At 34.2% G+C, this 24,473-nt stretch overlaps 1 protein-coding gene and 1 long non-coding RNA gene across 2 annotated transcripts; one reads left to right on the forward strand and one right to left on the reverse strand.

The window, feature by feature from the left end:
* The first annotated feature begins 349 nt into the window (after positions 1-349).
* LOC149778429 (uncharacterized) lies at positions 350-13,922 on the forward strand. The gene is made up of 4 exons (XM_089939255.1): positions 350-526; positions 4,695-4,869; positions 8,293-8,528; positions 13,605-13,922. Exons 1-4 carry the CDS (start codon positions 422-424, stop codon positions 13,806-13,808), a joined length of 720 nt encoding a protein of 239 aa, XP_089795381.1. The 5' UTR covers positions 350-421; the 3' UTR covers positions 13,809-13,922.
* Positions 13,923-16,673: 2,751 nt separating this feature from the next.
* Positions 16,674-18,659, reverse strand: LOC149778430 (uncharacterized). The gene is made up of 2 exons (XR_016415340.1): positions 17,708-18,659; positions 16,674-17,124 (listed from the first exon to the last, which is right to left on the reverse strand). It is a non-coding gene; the product is annotated as an uncharacterized LOC149778430 (long non-coding RNA).
* Positions 18,660-24,473: the final 5,814 nt, after the last annotated feature.

Raw genomic sequence — 24,473 nt, forward strand, 5'->3', positions numbered from 1 at the left:
TAAATAGATAAGAGGAGAAATTGGCTTGATGATAATATAGAAAAGACTCTATCGACGTTTAGATGCAATAAAATTATATACATTTGTCTTTCTGGAGCTGTAATGGGGTAGTGTCTTTAATTTTTTATCTGAAAATAATTTCTCTTTTACTTTTACCTATACATGGATATTTTCCGCACATCGTATAAAAGACATATTTCAAAGCATGTTTTCTGTGAGAGTGATATTTCTCTAATGAGTCAATGCGCATTAACCATGCATCAGTATGAATCAACAACATCAGCTCGTTATGATCTGCCAATCATTTTTCTGTAGTCATATTGTAAATCCGACTATAAAAGTGGGCCAGCATTTTCTGATCAGGATTATTATATGACATTCTGTGTACGAGCTAGTTCCTGACAAGTCGAATCAAAGCAAGATGGTATATTTAGTGTGGCTGTTTGCACTGATAACAGTTGGACACAATCTACAACTTCCTCCCGGACTTCCCCATGACACGCCTAAAGCAGGATCGCCAGAACAAGTAGGTTTTCCACTTATCGAGCAATTAAGTGTAAAATGAAATTATAAATTTTGTTATATTTAAATTGTTTGCAAAATGTATACCCTAAAATCGGTCAGCTACGCATTTGTAGATAAAAGACCAAATCGTATGCTAGATGTTCTTTTATTTTTTTGTAGATGTGTTTTTTATGTACCCAGTTCCTTTCTTGTTGCAAAACATTTTATGTGAAGTTCTTTTCAATCATGTTCACATATCGCCCACTTAACTGTTTCATCACAACAGTCTTTCATATTTCAGTTAAATATGATTCAACGGAACTGCGAGGTTGCCCAAACAACCACTTTTCGTCCCGCGATAACTTACTTATGTGAATCTAATAGGTTAAAGATAAATGTTTGATCAGTGTTAAAATACACACATCATACATTTTTATAATTTTCAAACCGTTTTTGGTTTGTGTCTTAGGTTTTATAGTTTGTCCTTTAAGCTTTATGTCAATGATATTTTTAGACTTAATAAAGAAAAGCGTTTGTCTTATGTATTTATAGCTCTTTAACTTTTTTCACCACGGAGAGTCCAGCTAACTGTCCTGGTATTTCTTTAGAACAAAACCTATCCTATTTTGTCTTTTAACAAAAAAAAAAAAAAAAAAAAAAAAAAAAAAAAAAAAAAAAAACATAGATATTATTGCAACATTTATAATGGAATAAAGCAGCATCTCGGCGATCGCATTATGTTCGATGTTTAGTGCGACGATTCCCGTACATTATACGGTGACAAGTACTGCAAACTTGTACCTACTTATCTTATACTTCTTGGCTGCCTAAACAGTGTAATTATAAATAACACTCGACAATACCCCAGATCATTATTCATCAAACAAAGATTAAAGGATCACATTTCAGAATTTGAATTATTCTGTATTTTCGAAGAAGAATTTTTTTTAAATGTAAAAAATATTACGAAATGATGCGATTAAAATAAACTCACCCTTAATATGAATTTTGTTCCCTTTTTTAATAACAAAAACAAAATATTTTTGCATGCAAATTGAACGAGATTCAGAGCATGTGTCATAAAACAATGTGTACATTTTCGGCGTTTACGTCAGATTTTTCAAGAAACTTTTGTCCAATCGTTTATTGCATTTTTGCAAACAAACATCACTGATCTGCATAATTATCTATTTTATTATTTTCCATTATCATTTTGAATTCCCAACAACTCGTTTAAGATGTAAACGGATAAGTGCTTCTAATTATAAGGTTAAATGATACTGCTTAATGAGCAATTTTATTACTTTAGCGTGATTGTGCACTTTTTTATTGCAAGAAGTCATGCCAATTGCAATTGATAAGCATTAACTAATTCATAAAGAAAGAAATCACAAAAGGAAGGGAAACAGCTTATAATATCATATGAAAATTTGCTTTATGGCAACCTAAATTTTCAGGAGCAAAGGTAACTCTGACAACGTTTTCTCATTGTACTTTTCAGGATTAGTTTTTCCTGGCAGACAATGTATACAGTAATAAACACAGACACACGAACGCGGTAATTTGTTATTGATCACACTAACTAATGAATGATTGAGATTTTACATCTGTTTGTCACTACTTAAGGATATCACTTGATTAAAGGCTAAGTGCGGAGAACACAGATGGAATCCAAGATATTTGTTTTGTTTTGAGAGACTTCTTCCTATATTATTTAACTGTAAGAACATACATTCCTCCTAACATGTGAAACAGGCTTTGCATATTAAGCCCACCCACAGCCATCATTCGAATTCTTTATTTTCATTGTAATAAGTTTGACAGGTACGGATTAATTATCACCTTTTTCTCCTAATTAAAACATTATTTCTTTGCTACTAAACATTCGTACACACATGTAGCGAATATTTTGGTCACAGAAATCTTTTTATGTACAACGAAAATTGGATTTTGTTTCGTCAGAAATAAATTTAAACAATTTTCAGTAGTTTTTCATTTGAGAAAAAGGCAAATAATTATTTAATTTACTTTGAGTCTGAATTAGGTTTTGAACATTTCATCCATATTCACATTTTATCCCTAAACTGTAGCCAAATCTGTTTTAAACATGATGGCAGGATGAAAATGATAATGGATTATCCCTTCCTTCGATGATAAAGTTAAAAATTATCTTAGGAATGTTGCGTGACTGTCCAATGTGCTATTGGACAGACTATGATTATTTACTATATGATTCATAACCATTATTATTCCGACTGTAATTTAGTTGTATCAATTTACGCAAACTATGTTATATTTTATTTGGCCAATTCAGCTTTCTATATGGTTTTGAAGAGTATTGCCGTGACTATCTCAAATGGCCCGGTTTTATCATATTAACTCTTATGACTGTGTGGAATATTTTTATTTTTATTTTATGGGGGTGGGGGATGGAGCAAAGGGAGTGTGGAGCTGATCCTAAGACCAGAAGTGTTGATGCCTTCACCTGGACTCCGTTAACAAACTTGTGCGTTTTTCACTGTTATCTTTAGTTGTTACTTACAACTTTGAGGACTGCAATGAAACTTAACATCCGTAACATTTTATATCATTACTTCTAAATTATTATGAGGATGGTCGTGAAAACCGACACACAGAAGCATCGTAAGATCTAATTTGATCCTAAGTAAAATCAGTGTTTTTCTGACATTCATTAAAGGCATCTTAAAAATCTTGTTATCGCTACTTCTTCCAAATACCTGTGATTATTATCATGAAATAGTATGCTTACATTTATCCTAAAGTCTAGTTTGTCTCAAAAAAAGACAATGGTCAGGGAAGCCAACTCATAAGATTTTGATGCTGCTTTAAAGCCTGTGAGGACTGTCATGGAGGCCATTTTGAAAATGTTCTGTGTTTCATAGAAAAATTAATTGCATTTTACTTTAAAAAGATAAGTTTTAAAATTGTTGGCGTTTAAACAAAAAACGTTTTTGTTAACCAAAGAAGTATATCAGAATTTTGAAGCCATTCTTCAATTCGTTTTAGTCACCGCTTCCTTATACGGTGTACAGTTATTTGTTTTGGTAAATACATGCTAACGTTTTAGCCACCCACCCCAAAACTAATCTAGTCAGGTTTCTGCATGATTAAATTCTCAACAAATAACGTAAACTTCGATCATATTAGTTTCATATTGTTACATGCAAGAGTCTCTCTACCGAGTAAATCAAACGCTCGCATGAGCATGGTTTGAAGTTCATTGTTTCCCCTATTTTCAAGGACCCCCAAAAAACAGTCTTTGTCAACTTAAAGGTTGTTAAACGAGAGAATACTATAATAATGTGTCTATAATCACCTAATAACATCACATCTCGAAACTCTAATTTCTTACTCGAATGCTTTTCCTTTTGTTTCGCATTTGTGTGACTTATTAGGAAGTCTTTCCGAGCTGAATATTAGTACTTCACATCATACAATACAAAATACAACTCAAACACAAAGAATTAATACAAAGAATAAATACTATTTCAAATCACTAAACACAAAAAATATTCAGATAATTCCTTATTTAATAAATTAGGGAGGGTTCATTTTAAGAAACTTATCCATTCTGTCATACAAGATCAGGAATAGTGTACATTATAACGCTGCTCCTAGAAATTAGTTAATTACTTGGGTTGAGAAATACGTTCACAACACCCATTCCCCATAATTAAACAAAAAATCAATAAAATCTGACAAAGCTACAAATGCAAATAGCACATACCCTGGGTATGTTTTATATGTCAGTAGTTATAATTTCCTCTGAGTGATATATACATTAATGTCTTAAAGGTGTAGTTAAAGACAACTAACCAACCAACCATTCTCAACAAGAATCTCTTCAGATACCATTTATATATGTCAAGTTGCGAGGCTAATCCTGATATGATTGTGGCTGATGTTTGACAGATTTTTCTGTCAAAGTTTGAAAACTATTTCATTTTGAAATGTCACCTTAAGAAAAATAAACAACCGATGAAGCTTTCGAAGTTATTACATGTAAGACTGAAGAATTCGTGCAACAATCATGAGGAATAACGTGACGCTGCCACAAAGGGTAATGTGAGTCTCACCTCCTTTGTTAATCATTATTTATATATTACTTTTCTAATAAGTTTTATAACTTAAAAATACCGTATTCATATTCTTCTATCACGTATTTTCAGTCCACTCCTGTATGCTACTCGATAGATTCCATCTGTGACGTAGCATTCAACGCCACTGATATTGCTTTCCCGAGTCAACAGTCAATTTGCACCTGTCCTGATGCCATACAGTGCCCACGGACGTGGGGGAATGATTCCCGCTCAATTTATTTGTACAAGACTCTTCCTTCGCAAAGTTAGTATTTTCCCCTTTGGTGTGTGTGTGTGTGTGTGTGTGTGTGTGTCTTTTTGCCACAAATCATATACCATCTCCAAAAACTATGCAAAAGGATATAAGATTTTGTATTTTTATTTCAAGCATAAATACTAAGAGTTAAAATAATCATTCAATGTTTATCCATTAAACAAATTGTGTCCCTCTCACTCACTAGGATTTTTTTTAAAATTTGACATTTGGTACAACAGTTCTGCTTTGATGAAGGCATCATTTTGTCATCTCAGTCTGAGTCTGTTAATAAAGTGACCAGGTCTTATTAGTCCACTTTTTCATATAGTCTGAGTCTCTTAATAATATGGTCAGGACTTATGTGTCCACTTTTTCATATAGTCTGAGTCTCTTAATAATATGGTCAGGACTTATGTGTCCACTTTTTCATATAGTCTGAGTCTCTTAATAATATGGCCAGGACTTATGTGTCCACTTTTTCATATAGTCTGAGTCTCTTAATAATATGGCCAGGACTTATGTGTCCACTTTTTCATATAGTCTGAGTCTCTTAATAATATGGCCAGGACTTATGTGTCCACTTTTTCATCTCAGTCTGAGTCTCTTAATAATATGGCCAGGCCTTATGTGTCCACGTTTTCATCACAGTCTGAGTCTCTAAATAAAATGACCAGGCCTTATGTGTCCACTTTTTAATATAGTCTGAGCAGGTCTTTTCTATAGAGGCTCGTCACATTAAGCATGCAAGAGAGGTAATGAATCTTGTGTGGAATTCGAGTTCTGTATGTTTATTTGATCCTCTGATATTTTGTTATCAGTGAAGAGAATGCAATTAGGCCTAGAGAGTATAAAACGTTTAACAGCATGAACCTGAACTCAGACTTCAAATTCATTATTTGGAAACTCAAAAGTATATTATTTTCAAAATAAGCAAAAACCGTAATAGCAGCGTACGATGGTTGTCATTGAAATTCTGCATGATAGTTAGGAGCAATTTGTTGTGGCACCGTTTGCCAGAATTACCAGAATTATGAAATCCGATAATAACGCATCTTCAGCGATGCTACAAATTAATATGAATGTGAACGAAACACATTTTCCTGTACGTAATCAGATATATTTATTCCTATCTTTCGTTGTTAAAGCAACGTCTGGTTCTAATTAAATAAACTTCTTTTGCTTGTGTTGTTTTTTTTTTTATAAAGTTTAGCTGAAATTGTTTTAAGGGGAAAAAGAGCAAGAAGTTTCAAAACAATGTACGAAGCAGCTTGTCAGCTTGTGGAGAAAGGTACTCCCATTTGCGCTGAGATATATTTTCTAGTACATGTCTTGCATATGAGGTTTTGTAAATAGTTAGGTATCTTTGATGGTTTCTTTGTTTGCTTGCTTGTTTTGATTGGCATGGTGGATAAATAAAGATTTGAATAAATGAAGCCACATCTTGTCAAATAATAGTCCTTACATGGACAGTCCCGAGATTGAACTTCTTTACTTCAGCTTTGTCGAGTTTATTGAGAACATTCTTTAGTCTGGAGTTACTTACACTCGTGTGATTCGGAATTCTTTTGTTTTAAAGAATAACGTTAAAATGAATTCAATTTTTGTATGCATATGCTCGTCATTTTCTGTTTGAAAACAACTTGCTAAAATTTGGATGGTACCAATTAAGCACTGCCAACTTTACAAAATCTGGTTGAATCGGAAAAATTTATTCTTTTGATTTCTTCAATTTTTTCTTCTTCTTCTTCTTCTTCTTCTTCTTATTATTATTATTATTATTATTATTATTATTATTATTATTCCTCCATAGATATAGCTATGAATAATTTTTTAAATCTGGTATCTGCTTTTTCAAAGAATCTCTAACATCTGAAATTCTGAAAATTGATAAGTCTTTAACCGTGATTTCTAACGCAGAAAATAGGTCAAATAAGTCTCACAACAACGCGTTTGTAAGTTCCAGTCATCCTATTTTGTATTATCATTTGTTTTGTGTTTAATGATATTTGGTTCAGATTTCCATTTTATATACTAGATTATCTCTATTTCATCATTACTTTCTTGCTTATATTGATTTTTAGCAATTTTGTGTCGCTACATATTAGTCTCAATGTCTGAAGCGGGGTTGTCCTAGCCTTATGTTACGTGTTTAGGCTCTAATAATCAGTAACAAAAGAAAGAGTGAAAACAACAAGCTTTGAAAAATTTAACAAATAATTTATTTCACTGGGAGAAAAAAAATGTAAAAATGAAAAGATAACTTACGGTTTTAAGAATCAAATCCAAAAATAATCCAAGAATAATACACGAATTAAATTTTAGAAGTCCTAGTAATGAATTCAAGTTCGAGTCCCGACGAAAAATTCAAAATGGAAGGTGATGACGTATACTGTAGTCAGTATAGCGCTGATGCGTTTAGAGTTCTTTGTGAACCACAGAAAATAATATTCCGGTTTTTGAATTCCGAATAAAATTTAAAGAAATGTCTTTATCTAAGAAGTCTGTGTGAGCACTCAAATATTGCCAGGAAAAATTATTATTCTTTTAGAATCCAAATAATTTGAATAAAAATTAAAATGTAACTCCAAACTGGTCACAAACATACACTTTCAAGTGTAAAGGCCCAACTAACTAATTTCTCTATAAGCATCACTATTAAATCTAACTATTGCGCAATTTCGGAAAACCAAGAATTGCGAAATGGAGGCTGTTTACATATTTAAAGTCACGTACTCCCAGTATGACTTTGATAAAAACCAATCATTTTACTCCGAGAATAAAATAAAAATAGAAAGTTATTTACTTGTCTCAGTGATTTCAGAATCAAGGTCGGGAATTAAGTCAAAAATAGAAACAGTGTTTCTATTATTATGTATTTACGAAAAAAAGCCAGGTCAATCTGATTTGTTTTGAAAAAATGACAAATCAGGTAAACAAGATTACATTACTTTGACATGTAATGAAATAAGAAAAAACAACTTACAAATAGACAATTAAAGTCAGTCTAATATAAATTTAATCAAATATAAATAACACCTAGAGCATATGCCATTTTGTCTGCAAAGAACCTGGTGTTTGCTGGGAATTAAGAGGGCTGAGCCTGTAGAATTAATGTTGTTCACCTCTTTAAAGTGTTTCCATATTATATCAGTGTAGGTTTGGCGTTTAATGTCTTGCTATTTGTTGCTGGTTGAATAGTATGTATTCAATGGGTAATTATTGTTGGTTGTATAGGCTGTATTCTATAGTAATTGTTGTTGGTTGTATAGTCAGCATTCATTAGGTAATTATATTTGTCTGCTCCTCGATTTATGCAAACCCCTTATTTCCTGTTAATGATAAGAACTGAACACATTAGTCGTGAAAAGACAGTAAATTGCATTAATGTGGTATCCGATTGCTGTCTTTTACAAGCGATTGATCAACTTTCAGATAATGACAGAGAGGAAGAGGTTCTTATGAGATTGAGTTTCTGCCGAACCTTAGCTGTAGACCTGGGTCGAGTTTGTGGGAAGTACGAGCCGATTATCACACTGACGGGCCCACCTGGACCCTTCCCGCTTAAACTTGTGCCGCCTGGCATGCGCTGTCAGTGTGGAAGACGCCTCTACCTTCACAGGTCCTGGTCTCAGGGGATATACAACTTCATGGAGTACAGCTGTGGAAAGGTAATTTCCAGTCTATGGTAACGCCTTTCCTCTAAAATCTCAACCTAGGACTGAAAACGAAAGGAAGGAGAAAATGTATGTCCCAATCAGATAAGGGTAATAATAATCATCCACTGTTAGAAGGCGGTAAAGTTTATAGTTGAAAAAGCAGGACCTGGTATATAATGTAATTATAATAATATGAGAAGCCTTGTTAAAGGCTTTTATACAGGAGTACATTTCATTTTATGCAGGAGCTCATTTCATTTTATGCAGGAGCTCATTTCATTTTATACAGGAGCTCTTTACACAGGAGCTCTTTTCATTTTATACAGGAGCTAATTTCATTTTATGCAGGAGCTCTTTATACAGGAGCTAATTTCATTTTATGCAGGAGCTCATTTCATTTTATACAGGAGCTCTTTATACAGGAGCTCATTTCATTTTATACAGAAGCTCATTTCATTTTATACAGGAGCTAATTTCGTTGATGTCTAATGATTTCTGCTTTATGAATGGAACAGTTTTCGCATGTGAAAGTAAAATGTGAGATTCTTTGTATAACATGACGAATTGTACACGCCTTATTATATAGGCAGACAATGTATTGGTACTAGAGGACGTTGAGGAATGTTTATCGTACGATAGGACGTTGACGAATGTTTATTGGTATGATAGGACGTTGACGAATGTTTATCGTACGATAGGACGTTGACGAATGTTTATTGGTAACATAGGATGTTGACGAATGTTTATTGGTATTATAGGACGTTAGCGAATGTTTATTGGTATGATAGGACGTTGACGAATGTTTATTGGTAACATAGGATGTTGACGAATGTTTATTGGTATGATAGGACGTTGGCGAATGTTTATTGGCATGATAGGACGTTCAAACGCCACGCTCCACTTTTTGTGAGATGATAAGGTGCAAAATGAATGAATGGCAATATCAGTTTGTCATTTACTACGTATCATTCTTTTAAGTACACGTTTAGCACCTAGATATTCAAAGTCAGTAATCCTGATCACCAGAATTTCCGGATTTGATTTGGGTAAACGTTCGGAGATCCCTGAACAATCAACGGAATGTTGTAACGGAAATAACTGATGAATTTGAAAGTAGAAAAACAAAAACTATTTGATTTTTTTCCCAAGATCCTGCAATCATATAACTATTCGCTTTAAATGAATTCCGATGGTGAGGGCAATAACAAAAATTAACCAAAATTAAGTTATAATAATCCTAATAAAGGAGACAAGTTTTTCTCCAAATAATTAAACAGTTATTGCCATTTTGTGAGTTAAACAATCAGAATGTTCGGGCAATTTATTCAGGCCGTAATGGCAATAAGCATGTAATGTTTATTATATGCTCATTTTTACCCCGTTAACTTTACATTGTCAGAATCGTACAGTATTACCCGATATTGAACCCGCGCGACAATACACATATAACATTGGCGTGCATAAAGGAACTACTTTCTATTATAAACAAACAATGGACGCAGACGCCAGCACTTTTGATTTGTACACTAATCATGTACACTCGCGTAATAGGCTCTTTACGTTGTGGTTGTTTAAATTTGTTTCTGAATGATCTAAAACAGATGTTTCGTGGACTGCCACATAACAGCTGCTTTGGCACATTCCGCGTTGATACAATGTTACGGATTTAGGCTAGCTACATTACAGTATATAACAGACACATGATAAGGTCCTTACAAATAACATACAAGTGACAAGTCATATACTCTCTTCTTTAGCTGGTGATAAGAATGGCAAAATAAAATATACTTACAGTTTTACATCCGGAATTTCCTCAAAATGTATTTTCTTAATTATGCAAATCCGAATTACATGAGCCATGTCATAGGTTCTCAATCTGGATTACACATTTCGAAATTGTACTGTAATTTCGATGATAAGTGCAATTACATCCTCCTTACTGCACTCAAAATGAAATAAGCATTAAATTCCATAGCGTCTTTTTGATAATTGCAATTGAAAGACTTCGTATTTTGCCCACATTTTGATTTCAAATATTCAATGACAGAAACAGAAACACATTTGCAGATGTCAACACGCTTCTCCCTAGCTTCTTCAATCTCATGTATTTCATATGGAATTGTCGCATACAAATCCAGTCCATAATCACGAAATTTCCTAGAAAAATATCAAAATCTCTTTATTCCAGATCAAATGGAAAAGTTGTTGCAATGTACATTCATTCGCAATATGACTCCAAATTTCAATTTTAACTAGACACGCCATTTTCTTTCGAAAGTTATGTCGAGCGCGCGACTAAGTTCAAATTTATCTAGGCGGAGTTATGTGCGCAGTAATAATTGTTGATTTGTGTAATGATGAATATGCGCTTGTGTGTTTAGTTTGGAATGCGGCATACATTCATTTACGTTGTTTCTTGTAGTGTATTTTGTTTATATAATTAAGCCTTATGTAGAATTAAAATAAAGATCATATAATAAAAAGGTTATTACATTTGTATGGGAAAATATGAACTCGTTTTGTCGGAAGGATATACTTTACTCCCAAGGTCGTGCAGTATTCCATCCAAAAAAACTTGTTCATATTTTCCCATACAAATGCAGTAACCTATAAATATTTATGGAGAAAATGTCAGAATATCTTTCAAATTATGGACAGAGTGTACAATTTCTCAAATTAGCAGGCTTATATTGATCATAAATGGCATGAACACTCTTTTCAGGATGTATACTGCTGACAAATTCATGTTTATCACATAGTCGGTACACTTTGCCTACAGTGTGTGCAATTTCATATTTTTGTTATTATACATGTGAACATATCATTTTATATGATTCTGATTGGTCCAAATGAGCCGATGAAATTAGTGTGCAGTATTCTCTTTACTCATTGGCTGCGATCGTCGGAAAACGTTTTAAACCCCGCCTTTTGGAATTTTTTGTTTTGATTAAACATTTGTGGCCGCCATTCTTTGTTTGGACTCGTGAAAGGGAACTGGAAAAAAATGGTCTCGTCTGTTTCAACTTTGCCAGTTTACCCCCACATGGGTTTGTTGTTAGCATAACATGAAAAATGTCATAACTCCAAGACAAGAACAATAACAACAAGTAAAAGTACCGATATTGCTTAGATGATAACGATGGTGGTGGTGGTAGGGATGGATCGGCGGCATATCTGTAGCATGGAATCCACCCTATATACAAGCTTGGTTTAAATGTGAACTTACTGAAGTAAATAAATTCACCTTTGTTTACAGAAGAATGTAGACATAATCCGATCTCCACAACTAACAAAACGTTATCCAACCACAGCATATTTACGCGGTAAATATGTTATGCAAGTCCGACTCATAAAGAGATTTGTTTACGTCTTCTGATTAATCTAATGCTCCAACTCAAATACTGCAAATATCCGGTCACAAATACATTACAGTAAATATCACAGGTGCTCGACGCGTGCTTGATGTTGAGAAGGATAAAACAATAATCTGAAGGAAAAAATGATACAGAGTGACAAAAAAACTTAGAATACCCCCATGGCCCGTTCTGACATAGGACCCTCTCTATCATAATATATGAGAGAAGGTACGTAACTTCCAAATGCTTCGTTCCACCCATGACCCTCGATTTCCTTCTGCTATATCCGTCTTTAAAGGCACACGTCCATACTGTATGGCTTGTTTTACTCCAGTGGTATTTTTCTATTCAACAAGCCATGTTGACTTTTCTGCGTTGTACCAAACTGAAGTTACAAGCTCCGAAACTAGGCGATTTTCGAGAATTTTCTCTTTTGGGACAAGTGCGTGCACGTGTGAAAACCGGTGAAAAGAGCTACATGTACCATGTTTGCGACTCTACGATGCATCCCTTCTTGAATTCTTGAAATACAGAACAGTGGTCGAAGCAAAAGTAAGTTTTTACTTACCATTAACTCGATTCAACTTTAGGAATCCTGTTCCATGCAAGAATTAGAGAATGTCTTCTTCACTGCACATACATCGTATACAGGCGACTCTATTTTCAAAATAGGTAAACTATGCGGCACACACGTCAACGCCGAAATATGATGGAGTCGTCGACTGAGTCGCTGAGTCGTCGACTGGGTCGTCCTCTGGGTTGCCGACTGTGTCGTCGACCAGATCGTGGTCGCGAGTCGTTACTCGCTCACTCACTCACTCACTCACTCAAGAGAGAGAGAGAGAGAGAGAGAGAGAGAGAGAGAGAGAGAGAGGCAGACAGACAGAGACGAACGGGTCAAAATGATGAGAGAAGAGAGACCTTCTGTGAAAATGTGCATTGTCGCAAAGTTGTGATTCCAAGATTTTTGCGCTTCTTGAACGAGCTTTGTAGCGCCTGTATCCTGGTCGACTACAGACCTAGTCCCTACTCTTTTAGATTCACCGCCCTGGCCCTTTCCTGTTCGGCGAACTACGACCAAATGTGTTTGCTCTGGCTGGATGGTTATACTGCTTCACTTGAAAGGAAACGTTTGCAGACAATATCGCTTCATGGCACACCACCATTACAGCCACAGTTAGTACTAATATATACCCACAGGAGGAATTACGTGACCCAAAATATAAGGCGCGAGATGGTGCTACAAAGCCCGCTGACATTTAAAATCAAACATAAACTTTAACGAAACGAAAATTACTGTTGGTGCGTTTTCTCATTCCAGTAATCTCACCAATGTTAGAACATTCCACTATGATATTTATCAATAAATTACTGATTCAAATGCATATAATTCAATTTTTAAAGCCATTTCTCTGCCTGTATCCGAAAGTGGAATGATCATACAGTTTTGTCTACTTATGCGACTCGCGAGCAAAAGAAAGAGATTCTTAAATATAATTTAGTCAGTGACATATAATTCGTACTTCGTTGACTATGTTTGACGTTTTTGTTCGAGTCTCATATACATCGTTGGCATAAAGGTCATAAAACTTCGTCTGTGGATATGTCATCTTGAGTACAGAAAAAAAGTTGTGGGGCATTCGTGTTCTATGAATACATTTGTAGTTTTGATATTGAAATTAATAGACAAAAAAATATTTACACCATATTTCTGAATCTTGTCCTTTTACAGCCCAAATGTAACCAGATGTCGACTGGTAGCGATGTGTGTATGACAGTTCAGAACGTGCGGGACCCCAGCTACTTCCTCAAGTACCGCCTGGAACACAACTATCCCTGCCGTTGTCCCAGGGGTCACTCCTGTCAGGTTGACGCAGACCAACTTTCCAATCAGACAGGTGGTCAGATCAACGGCTTTTGCAAACCTACCAAATAACAAATCATTCGCGTTACCAAATTTAGGTAGCTTATGGGGACTCATAGACAATCAATAGTTTTATGCAATAACGACCCTTTTGAAAATTAATAAACCAACATTGTAAACTTCAAATTCAGTGTTTGAATGTATTGTAAACACTGTGTATACACCCGAATTAGTTCTGAAGGAAGTCACTACGATTTTAAAATTTAAGACAACTTTGGTGTTTAAAGCAAAAACGGAATTTTCCAGGGGAAAAAATGTTTGCGTGCTTATTTTTATATGAAGTGAACGAAGATAAACCTAAAATAAAACCAGATTATTACAGTAAACATTTAACTTATTATGAAATATACTAACCCTATAAGAAACAATGAACGTTATGATAAGAATGTCGAGTAAGTATGCTTAACACTGACTGTGCAGAAGAAATATTGGACAGGAAAATTTAACTCTAACACCAGTCGACTTTGAGGAATTTGTAGTACTTACGGTATTAATTCGTATAAGAAGCCGACGGAAACACGATAATATTGAAAATTTTCAACTTTATAATTTTACCAAGGACCAAACCTATATTTATGAGTAGTGTGTATTTAAAGTTCATGTTCACTCGTATCTTGTACCTGTTGAGCATTTTTATGGAATTGGAAAAGTTCTTAAATTTGATTCGTTTGCTACGATTTCCATCGTAAATGAAAGAAAGAATATTGGTTATCAGTAATTGGTTCTTCAGGCGGTTAAAATACTATAGTTTCTGCATAGATCCACTTTCCCGGGGCAGACGCCCCTACCTAAAATCTAAAAATATCAAGGATATACACAGTTGTTCGTTGATTTATAATTTCTAACTCACTGTTATACCATGTGATCCCTAAACTTGTAATCTTCTTGGCCATTTGCATTATTGCAAAAGAAAAAGAATGATAACTAAATACGTGCGAAACTTTATGCAGTTATACATTTACGACATGCCGTATTAGATTCAGGTCTCTTTCTACATCGTATTATTGGCACATTCAGCTATTACCTACTTCTGACAGGTGTAGGGCGAATAGATTTGCAACATGGAGAGAATGTTGGCATACCTCTATACTACTTTCATGTACTGAAGCTGAAATTTTTGTACTTTATTTCATTGTACTTGTGGATATTGTATATGCTGTAAGCACCACTGTGGACCGAAATTGCTGCTGCCATGTGCTCGAAATATCAACCTGAACTAGTTAAAAGTACACTAACGGTAAGAGTTATTAAAAGAGGAAAAAGGAATCAAACTGTTCTAGTTAAAAGTACACTCTCGGTAAGAGTTATTAAGATAGGGAAAATGAATCAACATGGACTAGTCAAACGTACACTATCTGTAAGAGTTATTAAAATAAGGGAAAAGAATCAACCTGAATTAGTCAAACGTACACTATCTGTAAGAGTTATTAAAAGAGGAAAAAGGAATCAATCTGTTCTAGTCAAAAGTACACTCTCGGTAAGAGTTATTAAGATAGGGAAAATGAATCAACATGAACTAGTCAAAAGTACACTATCGGTAAGAGTTATTAAAATAAGGAAAGGGTAACAACCTGAACTAGTCAAAAGTGCACTAACGATAAGAGTTATTAAGATAGGGAAAAGGAATCAACCTGAACTAGTCAAACGTACACTATCGGTAAGAGTTATTAAAATAGGGAAAGGGTAACAACCTGAACTAGTCAAAAGTACACTAACGATAAGAGTTATTAAGATAGGGAAAAGAATCAACCTGAACTAGTCAAACGTACCCTATCTGTAAGAGTTATTAAAAGAGGAAAAAGGAATCAAACTGTTCTAGTCAAAAGTACAATCTCGGTAAGAGTTATTAAGATAGGGTAAAGGAATCAACCTGAACTAGTCAAACGTACACTATCTGTAAGAGTTATTAAAATAGGGAAAAGGTAAGAACCTGAACTAGTCAAAAGTACACTAACGATAAGAGTTATTAAGATAGGGAAAAGGAATCAACCTGAACTAGTCAAACGTACACTATTGGTAAGAGTTATTAAAAGAGGGAAAAGGAATCAAACTGTTCTAGTCAAAAGTACACTCTCGGTAAGAGTTATTAGGATAGGGAAAATGAATCAACATGAACTAGTCAAAAGTACACTATCGGTAAGAGTTATTAAAATAGGGAAAGGGTAACAACCTGAACTAGTCAAAAGTACACTAACGATACGAGTTATTAAGATAGGGAAAAGGAATCAACCTGAACTAGTCAACAGTACACTCTCGGTAAGAGTTATTAAAATAGGGAAAAGGAATCAACCTAAACTAGTCAAAAGTACACTATCGGTAAGAGTTATTAAAATAAGGAAAAGGAATCAACCTGAGTTAGTCGAAAGTACACTAACAGTAAGAGTTATTAAATTAGGGAAAAGGGTTTTGAACTCGTCAAAAGCACACTATCGGTAAGAGTCATTAAATGAAGGAAAATGAATCAATCTGAACTAGCCAAAGTACACTAGAGTTATTAAGAAACGAAGAGGAATCAAACTAAACTATTCAAAAGTACACTATCAGTAAGAGTTATTAATGAGGGAAGAGGAATCAACTTGAACTAGTCAAACGTACACTAACGGTAAGAGTTATTGAAATAGGGAAAAGGAATCAACTTGAACTAGTCAAAACTACACTATCGGTAAGAGTTATTAAATAGGGAAAAGGAATCAACCTTAAATAGTGTTACACGGGGGGAGTGAATGTCCCTCCGTATTTGGTTTTCGTTATTTAGGGGTTGACCGCCCTCGATGTTATTGCCCGGTTCGAGTAAATATAAATATAAGTGGTGAAACTTATAGGTGGAATAGATAGAGATCTGAGCAGGTATATAGAACAAACCAACACGAGCCCCCGTACATGTAAACAAACAATTTAATCAGTTATATACAAACACTGTGAAAATTCATTACATCAGGAATGTACTCTGCTTTTAGAAATTTAACTTTCACCGAAATACAAAGAAAACGCAAATAGATCTAAATAAGATAGTCGATCTGTTACTTATAGATTTAGTTCATCATAGGATCGAGTGAACAATCGAAGTCAACGTCTTGTACGGTTTCATAACCTGCTCGTCCTCAGTCTGTTTTGCTTCCTCTGTCACTGTTCAGACCCTCGGATCTCGGGATGATACTTTCTACCACCCGTCTCAGGACACTCTCAAAATACTTCTTCAGAGATTAATACGTCGCAGGGTTGCGTCACAGGATTATATGTCTCACTGCACTCTTCTCTATGCTTCTCCGTATAGGTCTCAGAATAACATCCCTCATTCGTTCTATACGTCTCTGGAGCTATTTTCTCCCTTTTAAATAAATATAAATAGAGACAACCTAAATTTCAAGTTATTTATGAAACGGTTAATTCTTCATTATTCTCCCTCGTTATCAGATTTCACTATCAGTGCTAAACAGACGCTAAGGCTATCAATCGACTCCACATGTCCTATAATGACCCTAGTTAGTCAAATGGCTAATTCGTTACGCCTTGACCTTACACATTACCACATACACAGCGAATAAATAGGATACATCACGTCAATCAATTACTAGTTCATTTCCGTCAATACACACTTATTCTTAATCATACGTGAAATCTTCTAAATTCGGCGAATTCACACGGATTCTTGAAATCATATTAACTAATGTAATGCATTACATTCTTAGAACATAATTCTTATGCAAACAAGACGACAAATTCAAACAATTCGTCAAACTTATCTAAAGAAGATTAATGTACAACTTCCTATGCATAAACTCAACACAGTTATACTTCATAAAGCAAATTATTACACGAATGTAGAAAAAAGATTCATGCAACTACAAGTAAATAACTTCAGCAAAGCATTATATATGGCATAAACAAATTACATGGAATTGTCACACTACCTTTGCTGTCACGTTTCTCCCTCTAATCGGTAAATTAGTTCGTCGGTTCCTTTCGACAATCGTCCCCTTTTTGGACAACAGTTCCTTTTAACGAGAATTTCTTGCAAATTCTCGGAGTCGTAACCTTTGGGTCTCCCCTTGTAGGAAAAGCTTAGACTGATTAAAATTCGATGCGGGCGATATTAAAACCTATGAAATTTTGTGTTGGAACACGCCCTCTCATTTAACGTACCAATCAGAATCAAATACCTCTGCCGCCTTTTTCCAGAGGCGCCAAAGTCAGGGTCAACTTTATACCTGCATTTTTCACGTCCGAAGGTCATGTTTGAAAACATGTGATGCTCACAGTGCAAACACAAGGCCTTTTCCAAAAATTATAATTCTGCAAAACAGTGTGTACTAAACAGGCTCATGCAATTGAAAATAGTTGTCATCCAACTATATTGAGGTATTCTACTTGCCCCGAACCCACGTGTTTACTGCTACGGAAGGTCTTCTCTTCTTCCTAAACGATTATTAGTTATTCACTATATACATACTGTACAGTGACTATGAGAGGTGTATATGCCTGACATCAATTTCAAGAAAAACACAAGCTCGAAACACCTAGTTTACAAATATAATCACATCTTTAATTAGTAAACAATAACAGCTGAAAAAGTCACACCTCAGCCTTAAGTTAAGAAATTTGCCAGGGGTCAATTTACGAAACTATCCCCTGCCACCTTAATCACTATCTTGAAGTAAAAGTCGGACACGTGCACACATTCGGCTGATCAGTAAATAACCGCACAGCCCACAACGCATACTCCAATGTTAATACAATCACTTCATAGGTTTAAAAAAAAAATTAATAAAAAGAGAAAAAGAAAGAAAGAATTCTTTAATTTAATTTTTTGTAATTGTATTATTAGTATTTTTTTATTTAAATTCTTTTCTTTTATTTTTTTTATTTTTTATTTATTTATTTATTTATTTATTTATTTTCTGAGAGAAAATTCTAAAGACATAGTAAGGGATACAGGGAAACTATATGGGGAAGTAAAAGGCGATGACATCATGGGGCTAAGTCACATGGCGCTACGCGAAGTGGACAGGCTCATGAAAGAGTCTTTGAAAACACCCCATGTAGAACATAAACAGACAAAACAGAGACACAAATACATACTGGATAACACTTAGTTTAAAGCCCTACTAACTTCTTCTATATTTAAAAACCATACAGCTCCCGCACTTTATGTTTGACCACTACACAAAAATGTGGACTCATAAACAATTTTGGATCTTTCAATAAAGAATAATCAGATAAACTAAATAAAGGAGGCCTAACTCGACCCAGGAGAAACACATATAGAATAAAGAAGTGTGGACCTTGGATCGAGCGTAACCTACCTATCAGCATCCTTAAAATATATTACGAGGAACGACACATATTATCACTTGAATAATACAATAGGAATTTTTTAAAAACAAAATCTAAATAGTACACCGTTTAATCGTCAAAATTCAAAAACCATTAAACAAATTAAAAGATAAAATATAACATATAACGGATCTTAAATTCAAATTAGGACGAAATACAACTGGGAAAGATTTATGATCTATACTTGCTGTCTCAAACATACAGAAAATATTGCATACACACAATATAGCACTACTACATATAGCAAACACTCAGACCTAGGCGACCTCTAGCAAAGGTCACAAAACTTTTAAGGGAAGGAATTTCGAGCAAGGTAAGGGAAACCATGCTCGGACGAACAACCCTTAGATAACACTAAGGAAACATAAATACTCCATCAAAATATCTACAAACTAAATTTTTGATATAAAATTTTGTTTTTAAATAAAACATACAACACATCTGAGGGGGAAACACACAAACATAAAATACTTTATTTTTTTTGGAAATGGGGGGGCATCTGTCTGGTGCCCCCCCCCCCAAAAAAAAGGTTAAAAAACTTGACATCGTAGTTAATTAAACATAAATCAAAGAAAATTTTCACTCCTTAGCTAACACCATTTTGTTGCTAACTATTGCAGAAAAGCATCCAACAAACCCAACAATGATTAATTCTTAGCATACACGATTCATACATCACTTAAGTCAAATCAGTTCAAACCCTTATCTTATGACTCGTATTAAAGAAAATTATGTGTGAAATTCAGATAAAGTACTTTTTAGCGTTGAGGTTCGATCTCATTTCCCTTTATCAGAACCGTCTACTTACTTCCCTGGTTACTTGTCTCTCACAGACTCTCATCTACACATCACTTGGACAACCTGTACGAGTGTCTCGCCCATGCTCCCCCCCCCCCCCCGGCTAGGTCAAGACCTTTTCGCATCGCGTTAGAAATGGACTGTCTGATTCTGCTGTGTAAGTTATTTTTAAAACACGAGACTTCACATGTGAAACATCCTGTAAACGATTACCTTACTCAGCCAGATTTAAAGTTGATTTGACAGTGATTATTAACACACGCCCCTTGAGGGTTTGGAAAATTATGTTGCTGTTTCTGCAACATTTCAAGCCTTCACCATTTCAATAATCAAAACTCATTCTTCAACATTGTCCAGTCTCGCCTGTCAGTTACCAAACGGGACCTCATTAGGAATCTATGATGTCCCACAAAATGCGCTCACGCACTCTCATCCTTAAACGTGCTACGGATTTAATCAAATGCAAAGTCATATACATCAATTTAAAATTGAAACTGTTTCAAAGACATGTACATAATTCACTCTGCTACAATAATTTTCTCAAGAAAATAAGCTGAAAATGTGTATTTTGCTGTGGTGTATACAACATGCCTCGTGGCAGTATTGGGTGTGAATTGTCCTTAATTAAGAGGTCTTAGAAAACAAAAGCAAAGTCAATTTAAATTCAAAGCTGTTACATAAAGTGAAAGAACTCTAGCAAAATAAAATTATGGTAATATTGATAACGAAGCAGATTCATTTCTTCCATATACCAGTGCTGACAGAATTACCAAACTTTGAACCCATTTACCTTTGACTTCTGTGAACCTGTTTTGTTCCATCCCTCTCAAAACTGTACAATGTTTCAGTGACATCTCTGGAATAATTATATCAAGCTTTATGGTCTTGTCTTTTAGCATAACATTGATACTATGCTGAGTAAATGTAGCGTTTATTTTAAGACAGCTCACTTTTTTATGTGTGTGTGTGTGTGTGTGTGTGTGGGGAGAGACGGGCTTGTATGGTACTCTCTACGAATTAATTTTGTTCTGTGGAAGAAATACATGACAATTGTTTAAAAAAAATTGTTTAGATGCTTGCGACTTGACTGTTTCAGCTATACAGACAAAATTAAATCACACAAAAAATACCATTATGGTGGCGCTTTACAGATATTAATTACTTGTAACAAAGTGAGAGGTTTGAGGTGATGTTAAATGCATTTGCATCATGCAAAGTGGAGATAATGATGAGAAGATGTAATAATATACATTATAGGCTATAACAGCTTGTGAAGGTGTAATAATATACATTATAGGCCAAAACAGCTTGTAAAGGTGTAATAATATACATTATAGGCTATAACAGCTTGTAAAGATGTAATAATATACATTATAGGCTATAACAGCTTGTAAAGGTGTAATAATATACATCACAGGCTATAACAGCTTGTGAAGATGTAATAATATTCATTATAGGCCAAAACAGCTTGTAAAGGTGTAATAATATACATCATAGGCTATAACAGCTTGTGAAGGTGTAATAATATACATTATAGGCTATAACAGCTTGTGAAGGTGTAATAATATACATTATAGGCTATAACAGCTTGTAAAGATGTAATAATATACATTATAGGCTATAACAGCTTGTAAAGGTGTAATAATATACATCACAGGCTATAACAGCTTGTGAAGATGTAATAATATACATTATAGGCCAAAACAGCTTGTAAAGGTGTAATAATATGCATCATAGGCTATAACAGCTTGTGAAGGTGTAATAATATACATTATAGGCCAAAACAGCTTGTAAAGGTGTAATAATATACATTATAGGCTATAACAGCTTGTGAAGGTGTAATGATATACATTATAGGCTATAACAGCTGATTAACTACTAAATATTTATCAAGTAAAAAGGTTATCGAGTCGTTTGGGGGGGGGGGGAGGGGTTACATTTGAAGTCCAGGAAGTGAAACAAACCAAATTACATCCATTAATCATACACCAAAAGAAATTAAAGAAATAATTGTATTGATCATATGTTCGAACAATGGTTCTGCAGGCTGACAAAATACATAAGTCGCAATATGTGTCGCATTAACAAACTAATTTAGGTTAAATAATGAATACATATGAGCAATCAATATGCTTGAGAAGTATAGGGGGTTTCACGGTTGCAACGGAGTTACTGATCGTTGCGCCTAAATTACCTCCCTTAGCTCCAATGCGCATTGCCCACACAAAATTTCCAGTTCCGGACAGTTCACCGTTCTACATTTGGTTAGCGAGACATAAAGTCAACAAAGAAACGAATCTTAGCTGTACTACATATCATTATGGTTAAACCAATGAATCAATTATATATGTCAAGCATCTTTTGTTCATACTATGATAATAATTATAGACATTAAATGAGATAATTAGATTCACTGTTAATACTTACATTGTATCAGATAATTAAATAATATTTACATTCCATACTTAAATGATATCAAATAATTCAATTAAATACACTGTCCATACCTGATAATATAGATTCATTATCCATAATTTCAGATACATTTTTAATAACATTTCACTTTGCTCTCCGATTTTAAACATTTATTGCACATTTTTGGTTATATAACTTTAACGAAAATAATCTCAACAATTTGAATTCTTCATATGTTGATATATCCTTTTTTCTCAGTTACTTTCGCAAGGCTAATAGTTCGTTTGTAACACGAGTTAAGAAAGTTATAACACAAGTTCGATAAGAAAATTATAACACGAATTCGATACGTCAGCTGATTTGTAATGCTGAATATTTTAAACCAGAAAATTTTTTTTTTTTTTTTTAAATGGAACACAGATTTTATTGTATTCAGATGAACTTAACAAAGTAATAATTATATTAGCTATCATAACGATAAAGGAGTGTAATTAATGCAGACGGAATATTTATTCATATTTGGGTGTAAATATCGTACAATATTCAGATTAAATAACATGCCCAATGAGGATTTTTGTTTGTTTCATTTTCTTTTTGACTTTTGAAACATCAAGTATCGGACGGTACATGCAATAATTTTCAACGTGATTTTTCTTTGCTTATGCTGACACGTTATAACTCTCAAATTTGCAGGGGTCTTTAGGCAACATTTCTGATTGCCACCAGCAAATTCATCTAGAACAGCCTTCTTAAAATTAGTTTAATTCTGTTTAACTTTCCTTGCATCAAATATGTAAGTTTTAAAGATCAAATTATTTCACAGATTCCCTCCTATTACTTTGGTTCGCCTTTTAAATCAATATTGATCCACGTGACCGGATGTGAAATTGCAAACAGTATGATTTAATCTATCTTTATCTATCAGTCACTCTTTCTATCTTAGCATAATTTTATATTCGTTTTTACCAGTAGTATGTTTATGTAATATACTTATGCGAACACACATTCATTCGAGGATATACATACCCATGCACCAGATGAAATGAGACAGACATACATACAGACAGACAGGCAGATAGGTGAGAGCCACAAATGTCACATACATGCATAGTGTGTCTAACATCGATATTTCTCCATATTGTATACTCTAAAATTACCAACCGTTCAAGGAAATAAAATTAAAATAATCATCAAGGAGACTCGTACGTGCGCCTGTCTGTTCAAGCGTGGTTCACATTTGTACATTTTGAAAAAACTCAAGTTATTTCATTAAAAATATAATGAACATTAATAGAAAAGCAACAGTCTAAATCAATAATAAAAGAACCTTAAGAAGTTAGAATTTTTTTCTCGTTGTCGTTCAGCCTCCAATAACTGATATGATTGAAGCTGTACAAATAAACATTTTCATTATTCTTCAAGCGAGATAAATTGCAAGAACTTTTTACGCAGCGATACACTTTCGCACAATCAAATAATACAAACTAGAGCATAAGATAGTAATGGAAAGAAGTTCTGAAATGGGCAGATAATATTTATTTGAAAGCTGGGAGCAGCGCAAGTTAGTGAGAAAAAAAAAAGATGTAAAACCAAATGATCAAATATTGATAGAATTTCTTTTTAAGATAGTGAGATATCGATCCTGTTTGCATAATGTGAGCGGTCTGTCACATTTTCTTGATCTACATCTGCCATCTTAATTGATTGAACTATCCGGAAGTGAGTTGCACCGAGATGCCCTCTGGTGTTTTCAAGGGGAGACACTAACCGTGAAACCCCCTATAGAGACTTCGCTAATCTATATTTATCTTTTTTAAAAATGTACATACAGACCTTTGTTAGCAGTGATATAAATGTTATGTATATTTAATTTGTATTGTCTAATTGGCTTTTGTACGTAATTGAGGAAAGGAGTCTGGGTCTACCTAGCTAACGTCATACAAACAATACAAAATAAATATACACAACAATACTAAAATACTGAGATGGGATTATTGAAGTTTCATTCAAATACATTCTGGATTATACCATTGTGATACATAATGAATAAAGACTATTGGTGATCAACACATTCAAGACATGAAATTGGGAATATTCTATACTTTTGGAATTGTGATAGAACCTTTAAGA

This window comes from Sinohyriopsis cumingii, chromosome 17 (genome assembly GCF_028554795.1).
Source record: "Sinohyriopsis cumingii isolate HCF-2022 chromosome 17, ASM2855479v2, whole genome shotgun sequence".
NCBI classification, from domain to species: domain Eukaryota; kingdom Metazoa; phylum Mollusca; class Bivalvia; order Unionida; family Unionidae; genus Sinohyriopsis; species Sinohyriopsis cumingii.

Coding starts and splice junctions, on each gene's coding strand:
- LOC149778429 (XM_089939255.1), top strand. CDS start 422: ATGGTATATTTAGTGTGGCTGTTTGCACTGATAACAGTTGGACACAAT. Junction 4,870..8,292: donor CAAGACTCTTCCTTCGCAAA/GTTAGTATTTTC, acceptor ATCAACTTTCAG/ATAATGACAGAGAGGAAGAG. Junction 8,529..13,604: donor TGGAGTACAGCTGTGGAAAG/GTAATTTCCAGT, acceptor GTCCTTTTACAG/CCCAAATGTAACCAGATGTC.